Consider the following 12904-nt stretch of genomic DNA (forward strand, 5'->3'; position numbering starts at 1 on the left):
CCCCGCTCATCTCCTGAGGGGGCCCGTGCTGTGGTGGGGAAGCAAAGGAGTTTTGTTGGAGTTCCTCCTGGGGAACAAGAGATGAGGAGGAGGATAGGAGGAGGACCGAGACACAGAGTACTGTGAACAGAAAGCTTCATTAAAGCATAAAGTCTAAATGCAAAACAGAAGTATGAGTTCAGTCTGGTTCACGGCACATGCAGAGTGAGTGACTGGGGGTCAGAGACGAGGACCCCCAAAGTTAGCCATCAGCGGCCCCTGAACAACGATCCAGGCAGGACATGCAGAATGGACCCAGCCGACTCACGTGTAGGACTCAAAATCTCCATTGCTTATGGCTTCAATCAGCTGCTCTGTCACTTTAATAATCTCCTGTTTCCGCACTGTAAGGCAGGAGGAGACACAGAGAAATGATAGTAATAGTAATGAAGCACCAACTACCATTTTCTGAGTCCCTATCATAGGCCAGGCCCTGCGCTAGGATCTGACGGCCTCGTAGAGACGGTCTCCGTTAGCCTCACATTATCCCTGGGAGGTCGGTATCATCACTCCCATTTCACAGAAGCAGAAACTGAGGCCCAGAAAGGTGGAGAAAGGTGGGAAATTTCCCTCAGCTGCAAAGGGCAGAGCCATTGTCCTGGTTTGCGGCCTCTGCCTCAGTAAAGCATGCATGGTGGACGTTCTGACGTTAGGCCTGACGGGAAGCCAAGCTGACTCCAAAATACGCTTCTCTGTCCCCTTGCTTTGCCACCTGAATCAAAACTGGGTCAACAGCGGTGGTTGTCACTAGCAGCCACGAACCAGGGGCTCTCCCTGGGCCCAAACTGGGGCCCTTAAGGAAGGTCTTAGGGCTTCCTCATCCCTTAGGTCTGGGTGAGCTTTTTGCTCCATTTGGGGGCCGATAGGAATCAGGCACTGGGGGGTTCAGCACTTTCTAGCCATAATGAATCCCGGTTGCTGAGACCTGGCCTCCGCTGTCCACCCCGAAACACGACGAATCGCTGGTCTTTCTGGTAGAGGCTTAGGCATCCGCTTTCACATTAGATGGGCGCTGTTCTGAGCCCCAGTTTTCCCAGCTGTGAAATGGAAACAGCACCACCTCTCGTCCCTCCAGTGCCAAACCCAGACTTGAGTACCAGACAGACTTCACGTCAGTCCCGGCGCAGGTCCTCACAAGCTGTGTGACGCGGCCACAGGGCTCCTGGGCTGTCCGACCAGGACAACAGCACCCCCCTCCCGGTGATGAGGTAACGAGGTGGGATGAGGCGCTGCGCACCAAGCGCCTGGCACGCAGTAGGTACACACTTCTAAGCGCTGCTGCTCCCTGCCTCCCCCACCCAGGTGGCCACACCCCGGGAGGTCAGCAAGGCCAGCACCCCCCGATCTGACGCACGCGGAGACTGAGCCTCGGGGATGCAGGGACTTGGAGCCGGGTGTCCTGGCTCCCAGCAGGACTGTCCCACCAGAAGCCTGGCGCGGTTCCCTGGGGCAGGCTCTCCCCACCACAGGTCCAAGCTTCACTTGCAACCCCGTCAGCTGGCTGGCCTACGGAGCAGGCTCCGGTGAGGTACGTGGGCACGCTGCCATGTCTCAGTCTGGGACGGAGGGAGGGGAGCACGCCTGGCTGAGGCCCCGTCCCTGCCCCTTTCCTCACCACGGCCCGTGCCACCCTACCCCATCTGCTGCCGGGGAGCTCACCTCAGGCCCAGAGGACACAGAAGCCTACAACATCCAGGCTGAAAGAACCTGTGGGGACCAGGGACTCGGCCTCCTTGTCAAACTGTGGGGGAAATGGAGGCCCAGGAAGGGGTTGACTTGCCCAAGGACACAGAACACCTTGGTGCAGAGTCTGGCTCCCAGCCCAGGGCGTTTTCCACAGCACCCCCTAGCCCCCTCCACCCCGTGCTCCCTGACGGGTTAGGCCCGCACACTTGTCTATTTCCCAACTCAGAGACGTGCTCCGTGGAAGCTGGGCTATGGCTGCCCTTGTCACACCGGACGCCTGGACCTGGAACAGACCTGGCCCCACAGGCATTCCCCGCTGCGTGAACAAGCACACTGGGCGTTACAGCGCGTGCTCAGCCCGCAGCATCCGGAAGCCTCACGCACGGCTTCATGTGGCTATCACTTCCACGTCAGAGACGGGCAAACCGGAGGTGAGAGAGGTTGACTGGTCTGCTGTGGGGGGCCGACCGCCCCCACCAGAGTCTGCGGCCCCCAAACCCGTCACACTGTCCTCAGGGCAGGGGCCCTGTGCCCAGCATGGCTCTTGACACGGGTGGGGGCTCCGTAGACGTAATTGTCACTGTCTTCAATGTCAGTAGCACAGCGAGGGGCTAATTCTTTATCTCCTGGCTCTGCTAAGATTTACCAGGGCTGGGGGTGAGCCTGTCTTGGGCCATGAGACTGAGGCCTTGCCTGGGGCGGGGGCAGAGGAGGCAGGAATGAATGAATTGGTGGGTGGACCGAACCAGGGCCTGGGGCTGTTGTCTTCGCCCTGTGTGCTGGAATCTACCAAGTTGCCAGGGGGTCTCTGTCCCTTGGAGCCCAAAAGCCTGGCCTGCTGCCCAACTCTGCCTTCCTTCATGGAGACCAAGGGCAAGAAGACACCCATCCCTGCCAGGAGACTCCTCATTCCACTCCCACGCATGATCAGGGTGATGATCCAGAGCGGATCCATGTGCTCCCAGCAGGCCATGGGACCTGTGCCACCTCCTAGCTTTCTCTGCACAGACGTTAAGATTCCTTCCAGCCTGACATTCCATAAGCCTGTGCTTAATTAATGCCCTACCTCCCATGGGCTCCTTCTCACTGCCATCCCAGAGACACTAGGAAAGTGGTCAGGGGCCTGGATTCTGGAGCCAGACTCCCTGGGTTTGGATCCTGACTCTGCTACTTAGTAACTGTGACCTTGGGCAAGGTACTTCTCCATGCCTCAGTTTTCCCGTATGTGTAATGGAGCTTCTAATGGTACTTACCTCACAGGGTGGTTCTAAGGACCGAGTTAAGGATGCATCAGTAGAAATAACTAACACATATATGGTTCTCACTAAGAACCGGCTACTGTTCCAAGCCCTTTCTATCAACTCATTTATGTCAATAATGATGCATAATATAAAGCATTTAGAGGAGTGCCTGGCAGTCCGTGAATAAGAGCTATGATTATTATCATCTGGAAATCTCTGAATTGGAAGTTCTCCCTGAGGACAGCCTCTGGTCTTTAGCCAGGGCATGGATGCTTCCCAGCAGCCTGAGATGTGATGGATGCTTCCATCTTGGTTGGAACTCTGGGGCTTGCAGCCTGCCAGGAAGCCCAACACACCGTCAGGCATCTCTCCCTTTGCACCCACCTCCTTCTTCTTTAAAGTCAGACTCTCCCCCCTGAAAGCCCCTTGCTTTCTGGGGCCCCAAAGTGTACACCTGCTTGCCCAGACCCAGTGCCCTCCCCCTCTACTAGTCTTCTCTTTCTAGGGCTGAAAGCCTCGAGGATAGAGTTTGCAGGATCTGAGTTAAGCTGGCCATCCACTCTTTGAGGGTCCTTGAGCTGTTTAAAGGCCTTCCTGAGTGTTAGCACACAATCCTCAATGTGGCTTGAATATTGCAGAATATCAGGTCTGGGGCAGAACTCTATCCCCTCCCTAATTCTGGACACTATACCTCTATTAATGCATCCAGAGACAATGCCTGACTTGGCTGTGCCTCTAGACACTCAGGACATCAAGTTTGCCAACAGTGGAAAGCTAGTGGGCAGAAATCTCCCTAGTAGCTTCATCTCTAGGACAGAAGATCTGGGAATCTGGTGCTTAGATCTAGAGAAACTCACTCTGGTTTTGGGTCCCTTCCATGTCCTCAGCAGTCCTGTTGCTGTGAGAGATTCATTCAGCAGCTTCTCAGCAGCAACCTCTGGCATTTCTCATCTGCCATCCAGGAGTGCTCTCATTCAGATGGGAAAGCTGAGGCCCCAGAGAGGTTAAGGCACTCTCCGAAGGTCACACAGCATGCTGAGGCTCAGATGAGATCAGCGTTCCTGGCTGGTATTTCCCAGAAGGTCTCTGTCTAGATTCTGAAGAAGCTCTTTGGGTTGGGGAGGAAATTAATTTTTCACGGAACTGACTAGTAGGAGGTAGGGAAGTAGGAAGGAAGCCTGGCAGAGCCCCATCCGCGCAGCTCAGAGGGCCAGAGGCCTGTGCATTAAGCCTGAGGTGCTCTGAAATATTAATGTCTCTTTCTTTGCTCAGGGGAAAATGTTCCCTGGAGGATGACATTTCTAATTAACTTTAATGTTAGGTCAGAATCTACCCCACCAGCTGCTATTCTCACTTAGTGAGAAGACTTAACAAATTAACACCAGAAAATGGTGTTTTTTTTTTAAACTTTCTCTGAGGCCTGAAGAAGCTGGGGGAGGCACAGGGCTCCTCTCTCCTGCCAAACACAGGGAGAAGCTCCCGGCTGAGCCAGCGTCTCTTCTATCAGACATGGCCTTTTACATGTGGGAAACTGAGGCGGAGAACGGGGCTCCAGTTCTGCCATTAATAACCTGGACGTGCCCTTTCTCTCTGGGCCTCAGATGCCCCTCTGTAAAAGGGGGAACTAAAATTTAAGACTCCACAAATTTTCCCATCCTGATCTCTCTAGAGCAGAGTCTAATGACAGCAAATGTGGGGCCTCAGGGATACCACCCAGAGCCATTACCCCAGGTGGAAAAATGTCTTCGATGGGTCACATTTACATTTATAACACATACAAATTTTGCATTCCTTTCCAAATATTTCTAACATATAAATATCTGTCTTAAAACAATCTTTGAGTAAAACTGATGCTCCAAGAAAATTTCATGTGGCTTCCTGTCATTCAGCCATAAGCTCCAGTTTGAAAAAAAAGAAATTAAAATTTATTAAACCATTACCAGTGCCAAACACTGTGAAATCACTTTATACACAGCCTCCCATTTCATCCGCACAGCAATCCTCTGAGATTGATAGTATTATCATCAACCCTCTACTGAAGGAAAACTGAGGCTCAGAGAGGTTGAGTAAGTTGTCCAAAGTCACCTAGCAAATGGACTGCCATGAAGAAGCACAGAGCCAGTTCACCTCTATGATCCCTGTCTGCTCCAAGACCAGCACTATGAGGCCGTACGGGTTTTTCAAAATCCCGGTGCCTCTTATCATTAGGACAACGAGCCTCAAATGTGGGGATAGTCTTGGAAATGCCATGTCTTGGCCCACCACAAACCTATGGAATCAGAGTCCGCAGGGGCAGGGCTGGGAATGTGGTTGGAAAACACACCTGAGGGACTTAGAATGTACACTTGCCCCCAGTGGGGAGTTTTTCTACAAGATCATTGGTTTTTAAAGGTCGTCCCTAGCGCCATGGTGGAAGACGGATCTGCTCTAGCGCCAGGCTGTGGTGATGAAGTGACCGCCCCCACGGCCCGGCTGGGAATGACCACACAGGGACCCACAGGGTGGGGCTGATCTTCCAAGGCACCCGGGTGGAGGCGGGAGGTAGTCATGGTGCTCAGTGTGCCAAGCTGCCTTTACATGTGGAAACGCAACTGTGCAAAAATGTTTGTCACGTTATAAACTGCCCTTTGCCCCTTCGTTGTACTCTTTTAGGGGCCAGTATCTAAATGGAAAAATGTGCACGCTGGTACAGCTGCAATCTCTCCAGGTCAGTGGTGTGCTTCTACGGTGCAGAGACTCCCGGGGGTCTCTGACATGCGTGGAGCGCGAGAACCCGGGCCCTGGCTAGTTTCCCGGTCCCGTGGGACGAGGACGGCGGGGGCGGGCAGGACAGCAGGACTTCGCTAACTCGTCCAAGGATGTGGGTCCCCTGAGCAGAAGGTGACACTCATCCTTCCTCCTCCAACTCCAAGCACGCTTGCCACGCACCGAGCCTTCAAGCCGCGGTTACGAGGCGGGGCCCTGGAGCCACATCGCCCGGGGTTCAAATCCTAATTCCACCCTTAAGAGCTAGGGGACCTTGGGCCAATTTACCCAACCTCTGTTTCCCAGGCTGTAGAATGGGCTGGACCACAGTGCCCAGCTCATAGCTCAGGTAAATGTAAGGCACTTGGACCGGGTCTAGCACACCACAAGTGCCCCGCGCAGGGCGGCCACGATTATCGTCCTTATTAGCGCCCCTTTACTAAGCCGGTCACAGTTCTCTGGGGTTTTGCTCCTTCCTCCATCTGAAGGCTTGTGGAGACTGTCAGCCCCTGGCTACGGCAGCCCCCGCCTTTGGGGGTTGGTCTTAGGCAATGTTTCTTGTCACCTGAATTTTCTGAATTTTTGCTTTCCCTTCCCTTCTTCTTCTCACTTCATGTTTTTAGAATCAATTCATGTTTATTATTTATTTATTTCTTTATTTTTAAAGTAAGCTCTACGCCCAATGTGGGGCTTGAACTCACGACCCCAAGATCAAGAGTCGCACGCTCCACCGACGGAGCCAGCCAGGCGCCCCTAAAATCAACCCATTTTTTAAAAAAATTCAAAAAGAAAATGTATGCCACCATGATACATTTGTGACCTGAATAGGTTAATTTTTCCCCCTAAAACGTACTAAACTACGCACACAACCCCTACAGGAAGCACAGTCCGTCTGCGTACCGTCAGGGGACCGAGTACCTTGCACGGGACACAGTGCCTTGCGGTGGCACCGCCCAGTCTGCAAGGGGCTACGGTCAGGTTGTCTGTGGAGGAGCAGAACACAAGGTCGGCCCTGGGGCCCTTTTAGGCCGGGGCTGTCAGTGAAGGGGGCCTGCTGGGAGGCCCGGGGGGCCCAGACGCTGAAGGCAAGGCCCCCCCTACCTTTGGTGTCTTCATCCTCAATGGTGGTGTTGGTACTCTCTGAAGATTCCTGCCAAAGAGAACACGGGAGGTGGTGAGGCCCAGCTGGCGAGCAGGAAGAGGCTCGGCCCGTGGGGGGCTGCCCCCCGGCTGCCTGATGCTGCGGCCCGGTTTCTGTAAGCACCCCCGGCTCTGCCATCCAGATGCTGCCCTGAAAACCCTGCCAGATTTCCGAGCCTAAGGAGGGGAAGGGCCCAGCTAAGCAGGTGGCTGGTGGCAGGGGGCGTGGATGAAGGGGTGGATGCGAGGAGAACCCTGGCCTTTCTGGGAGGGCTGGGAGGGCTCCCCAGCCCTGTCTGCTTGAGGGAGCAAAGAGGGGGTGTGGAAGAGCAGAGAGGCTCATGGTGGCCACAGAATGGGGAAGGAATACACACACTGGCAGGAGAGGAAGAGAGAGAGGTGGGGAGGCCCAGTGTGAGAGAGGCTGGGCTTTTCAGGGGGAGAAAAACCACACAACTGCGGGAGACAGCCATGGAATCAGAAGAAGAGGGATGTGGGCCACCATGCCACCACTGGAACCCCTAGACAGAGGCAGGGGCTGGTGGCCCCTCTGCCACCGGCAGGCCCTGGGGAGCATCGAGAAGCTCAAGAAGGGCCTCTCTGGCGCCCACTCCTTTGGCCAAACCAAGCCCCCCCGCGCCGCAACCGGCACAAACCAAGCCCTGAGATGAGATCTAGAGCAGAGGGCGGGGAGAAGCAAGAAGCCAAGGGCTGGACGTGGGATGGGGTTCAAATCACCCTTCATACCTGAGGGGGTTCTCAGGTCTACGGCCAGGCGGCTGGTCTGGGCCATGGAGTTGGAGGTGTCAACAGAAACACGCAAACAACACGCACACGCAACACACAGATTGTCACACAAGGCACACGTACCAAGCACGCCCTGAGCACCCTCTCCCCGCCCCGGGTTCCCAGTGCAGCCTGCAGGAGGGAGGCAGGAGCGAGGGTTCGAGGCCCAGCATTTACCGGCGTTTGGGAGACGGCAGACACTCACCATTAACTGAACGCTGGAACTGGACTTTCTTTTCTGGAAAAACAAGGAGAAGAGATGGGACAGGAAAAGACACAGCGTGAAAACGGCAGGGAGCAGAGAAACAGCAGGGAGCAAAGAAACGAACGACAGGGGAGGTTTGGAAGGATGATGGGCCTCAGGGTCATCCTCTACGGTCCCTTGCCAGCACAGCATTGGGGCAAGAAGTCAGGGCCACGAGCAAGAACTGCCCAGCAGGGCCAGTCCTCTGTCAGCCTGAAGCTCTTGGGGGCCTCATGCACAGCCGCCTGGGGCTCACCATCCAACCAGCAAGCTCCGGCCCAAGCCTCCCTTGGACCAGGCCTCCCTCTACACCAAGCTCTGATGGGGGCAACAAACCCTGGGCCTTGGATGCCAATTGCCTGAGGCCTCTGGAAGCCAAAGCTCTTGCAGGACAAAAGGGTGCTCGGGTCTGGAGAGGAGGCCCAGTGCCTCCTCCTAGCCTCCCCGTGTGTCTCTACTAAAAGAACCCCACCCCTGGTTTGGTCGAGTGTCAGAGTCACTTGGGAAACCTGTCCAAAAGAAACATAACAAGGCCCCCTCAAGGAGTTCAATAACTAGGTCTGGGGAGGGGCCTGGGTATCTGCATTTTAAACAGTATCCCCAGGTGACTTCAAAGCAGGCCCGGCTATGGAAACCAGTCCTCTAAGTGGCCTTTGAAATCCTGCTTGTGGTCCCAGCTTCCCAGCGACAGGCCTGTTCAGCTCCCTTATGTTGACAGAGAAACTGAGGCACGGCCAGACGCACAGCTGAGCCCTGCCATCCCTCCTAGTCCAGCTTTTGGAGGATTTGCAGCTTCACTCGTATTATTGGCTGTGGAAGCAAGGAAAGGGGAGAAAGAGAGAGGAGGACACATTGTCCTCTCGTTCTCTCACTCTAAGCCAGGAGTCGTAAAGACTCGCATTCAGGGAAGGCTGCAGGTCTAACACTTGCATTGCACGGATGGGAAGCCGGGGCCCAGAGACGGACAGTGACCCGCCCGAGGTCTCTCAGCTGGCTGGTAGCAGAGTGGACGCTAGAACCCCTGAATGTAGGCTTTCTCCTCTGTCCAGGTCTCCAGACCCCGCAGCCTGACTGCTCTGCCTCGGCTCATCCCTCCCGGACGCGCTTCCATCTGAGAGGCCTGGAGGCTGTTCTCCTTGCTGTGCTATGGGGCGGGGGGTGGCGGTGTGTGCAGGGAAGGACTTGAGACGCCCTCAGGGTGGGCCTTTGCCCTGGGGGAGGCACTGGCTATTCTCTGAGGATCCTTAGGTCTAATTCTGGGCTTTCTGACTCCAAGATCCAGGAGCCTCTGAGGGCCCAGAGCCCAGGATCCTGTGCTGTCCTTCCAGGGTCCCCACAGACGTGGCAGAAGTGGCTCACTGGGCATCACCCGGCGTAAAGGCTCATGGTCCCTGCCTCTGCCCCAGCTGGGTAGATAGTGGGATTCCCACAGCCAGCAGCCTGCAGCCAGGCCCTAGGGTCGGCCTCACTTCTGGCCGGAGCCCGGCCAGGCACGGTGTACATGGGAGGGGACAGGCCCGCTCAGCTCGCCGTCAGCAGAAACCTGAGGAACACGGGGGCCAGGGTTCCAGGCGGGACACGAGGAGGGAACACAGAGCAGAGACTGCATCAGAGTCGGACATACAGTGACAGGATGGGACATGGGGGAGAGCAGTCACGATGGCACGGATGGGACACGAACAGGGGGCAGTGAGTGGGGCTGAGGGGTGGGAGCAGTCGGCCGCTCCTCATAGAAGTGGAGGCTTAGCGGTGGCGGGGCGTGGGGGGTCAGCACTCCTCGGGAACAGAAAGACTCGATTTTCCTGGATCACAAATGATGACGGTACTAATAATAACCCCGTACTGACCAGGGTCTCTCACCACAAGTAGAGTCACATCTGTCAGAACCACGTGTAGAAGCATGGTTCTAAGGCTAGCAAAGATGGTAGAAATAAAGTAGGGTCAACATTAGCCTCGAGAAGCCCCTACCAGCCCATAAAGTACAGTATCTCTGTTCTCCAGCCAGCCCATCTTCCCTCCAGCTAAGCCTCTGATGAACGTGGTGGTTTCTCCAGGGACCACGTTGTAAGAAGAATACGTACTTCCCCACTGGGGCTGAACATGTGTTGCTTAAAGGAGCTCATGGTGTGATTCCCCAAGGCCCAGTCTGGTGCAAGCCTCTCGCTGGCCCCACCTGCCCTTCCCCGCCCTTGCACGGACGGCAGAACTGATGACACAGGTCTCCAAAGGGGGGGACGATGGGGCCCGGCAAAACCACAGCTTCTTGACTTGAGGTCCAGCATCACTCGTAGTGAAACACATGACTGGACCCCAGGCCGGCTCCCCAAATCCCGGGCAGGTCCCCTGGTTACTCTCATCTTCCAGCTGGACTTTTCTTCTTCTCCACCCCCAAAAGGGGCAGGAAGCTGAGCTACAAAGAGACAGTCTGGCCAGGAATAGCCTTTGGGTCTCTCTTCATCCACACCCGAGCCACCCTGAGAAGTCACTCAGGGTCCGGCCTGCTGCTACAGGAAGGAGTGGCTTTTTCTTCAGCCGTGCCCACTGGTAAGCCCTGCAGTGACTGGCCACCATGCTCTGCGATGTCCTTGCCCTCAGACAGCCTGTGCCTCCTGGCCTTGCCTGGAGAGGAGCCAGAAGAAAGCTTCGTCCCAAGACCCAGCCTGAGGGAGGCCCTGACCTCCCACCCGTGGCTCTGTGTCAGCCCTTTGCCAGGGCCAACCTAAGAGCCAAGCAGACGGGGTAGCCCTCTGTCTGCCCCCTCCTCCTCCACTGACCTGGGCCACAGCCCACTGGCCCCGGTGGCCTCTGCCCTATATCTCCCAATTATGATTTTTCCCAGGGAACCCAGCATCCCCAGTGTCTACACGCTATGGCCGAGAGGGCCACCCCCAAATTGCACATCCCCCCATTACCCTTTCCAATTAGAGAGGGGAGAGAGTTTGATTCATGGGTAACCCAAAACAGCAAGTAAGCCGGAACTCAATTCTGGATGCCGTCATAGGATTTGGGATAAGCGGGTGTTAACTTTATAAATTGGGTTGGCTTTAGATCTGTGTTTCCAAATACTTCCTTGATCAAACTTTGTTTTCAAGAGAAATCTTACTTGCAAGTCTAATCTAGAAAACATAATACTGGCTAGCATCTCATGAGCATGTATCCCATGCCAGCTAAATCCTCAACACCCATTATCTTCCTTCATCCTCGCAAGCAGCCCTGGGAGGTGGGAATCCCTTTTACCCTCATTGCCCGGATGAGGAAACACAGGCTCAAGGGATTCAGATACTCAGACGAGGTTTCCAGCTGCTAAGTCCAGCCTGGCTCCCTTAACCACTGCGATGTCTGTTACACGGAGCTGTTCTGGCTATAGTGGGCACGAGAAGCCCAGAACCTTCTCTGCTCAGCCTCCCCCTTACTATCCCACTCTACCCCATCCGCTGCTAAGGGTGCCTCCCCAAAACCTTCAGGCTCCAAGAAGTTCAGTTTGAAAACCACTGACTTTGGCTGATAACCAAATAATTATGTATTCCTCAAGTACTCAAGATGAGAAGGAAAAGTGATTAGATAGGGGTTTGTTGCCTTTTTCTTTTCTTTTCTTTTCTGTTTTTAAAGCTTAAATCTTGGAAATCATGGAGTCCACACCCCTCCCACCCCACCCATTGTACCTATGAGGAAATTCAAGCCCCCAGAGGGCTCAACGCAGCAGAGAGGCCCAAATCCTGGCCTCAGCCAGCCAGCCCAGATCTCCTCCCATGCAACCCTCAAACCAAAGCCAGTGGCCTGAGACCATAAATACTGCTACAGGAAGCCATGAAGCTACCAGCCCACTTGGGTGGCTGTGTTTGGACCGTATCCCACACCATCCAGGGTCCTGGGCACAGCCCAGCCCTGGGGTCCTGGCCAGGCAGGGCTCTGAGCCCAGAAAAAGGCAGGGTCTCAAGAGAGGAGAACCCACAAGGCAAGCCAGTGGCAGGGGAGAAGGGAGCCGCAGAGAGGGGGGCCAGGCCCCAGAGAGCAGAGGGAGAAGAGAGAGGAGGGAAGGAGGGGTCAGCGGGCTGTGGAAAGAAGTAGCTCGGGCATCAGGGGTGGGGATGGAGGACAGGCCTGGGTCAGGGGAGGAGGGGATTCTTGGCACCGAACTGGCCGGCCTTGACAGGGGTAGGTGCCTCTGGATCCCAAAGCCAAGAGGGGTGGCTATCCATCCTTCATGGGCTTTGTGGGTTGGACTGGGGTGCACACTGGGTCAGGGGCCCATTCCAGCCAGCCCACACTCGGGAAGGAGGAGGTCACCCCTTATGATCAGCTCTGTCTCTTCTTTGTACCTTCTCACTTTCCGGTCCTCCCATCCCAGAGAACCACAGAAATCTCCTTCAGACCTGCTCCTTTCCTTGTGGCGCCCCCCCCCCCCCAACCCCAGGCCACCTGCCTCTCCCCCTCCCCCCCCCGCCCCCACCAATCCTGGGGACAGCCCAACCGCACGAGTGACCGCATCTGCCCAGAACACCGTCAGCAAGGCCTGGGTCTCGCCCCAGCCCTGAAAGCCAGGCCCTGTCGGCGGGAAGGCTGCCAGATGCGGGCCCTGCCAGGCTCCCGGGGGCTTACCTTCACACCATCATTCTTCTTGTTTCCTCCACTCTTCCCTCCTGCGGAGGAGAAAAAGTAGAGGGTTACCAACACCAGGCAGGGCACCAAGGCCCACAGGGTGAGGAACAGCAACATCCGTGGGCAGGCGGAGGGCACGGAGCCGGCTCAGTGATCTGGGGGACACCTCCTCCTTCTGCTCCTCCTTCCTCCTTGGGGCCTGGACTGCCGGTGGCCCGCGAGGGGGGCCTGGGCTCCCCCGTCCTCAGCAATCTCGAGGGTGCCCCTCTGGCCCCATGGGTTGCAGGAGGTGACCCACGCGTCCCAGGCCCGTGGGGTTGCTGTTTCAGCCTGGGGATTCCCTCGGGATCCCGGTCACCACCGTGCTAGTGGTGGCCAACCTGGAGGCCTGGCTGCCTGGCCCGGGGCTGGCCGCTCCCTCCCC

At 56.1% G+C, this 12904-nt stretch overlaps 1 protein-coding gene across 2 annotated transcripts in view; it reads right to left on the minus strand.

Annotated features, from left to right (window-relative positions):
- Positions 1–12904, minus strand: part of CAMK2A (calcium/calmodulin dependent protein kinase II alpha) — a 62240-nt gene that overhangs the window by 10384 nt on the left and 38952 nt on the right. Inside the window, exons 13-15 of one of the 2 annotated variants that reach the window (XM_032395354.1) lie at positions 12481–12521; positions 6813–6861; positions 308–383 (exon numbers count right to left, since the gene is read on the minus strand). In XM_032395354.1, the coding sequence (XP_032251245.1) occupies positions 308–383; positions 6813–6861; positions 12481–12521 (166 nt within the window). Of the gene's footprint in view, positions 1–307; positions 384–6812; positions 6862–7269; positions 7876–12480; positions 12522–12904 lie in introns of those variants that run through there. The other variant, XM_032395353.1, reaches the window with a different exon arrangement.

Source organism: Phoca vitulina, unplaced genomic scaffold (assembly GCF_004348235.1).
Source record: "Phoca vitulina isolate PV1807 unplaced genomic scaffold, GSC_HSeal_1.0 scaffold83, whole genome shotgun sequence".
Lineage (NCBI taxonomy): Eukaryota > Metazoa > Chordata > Mammalia > Carnivora > Phocidae > Phoca > Phoca vitulina.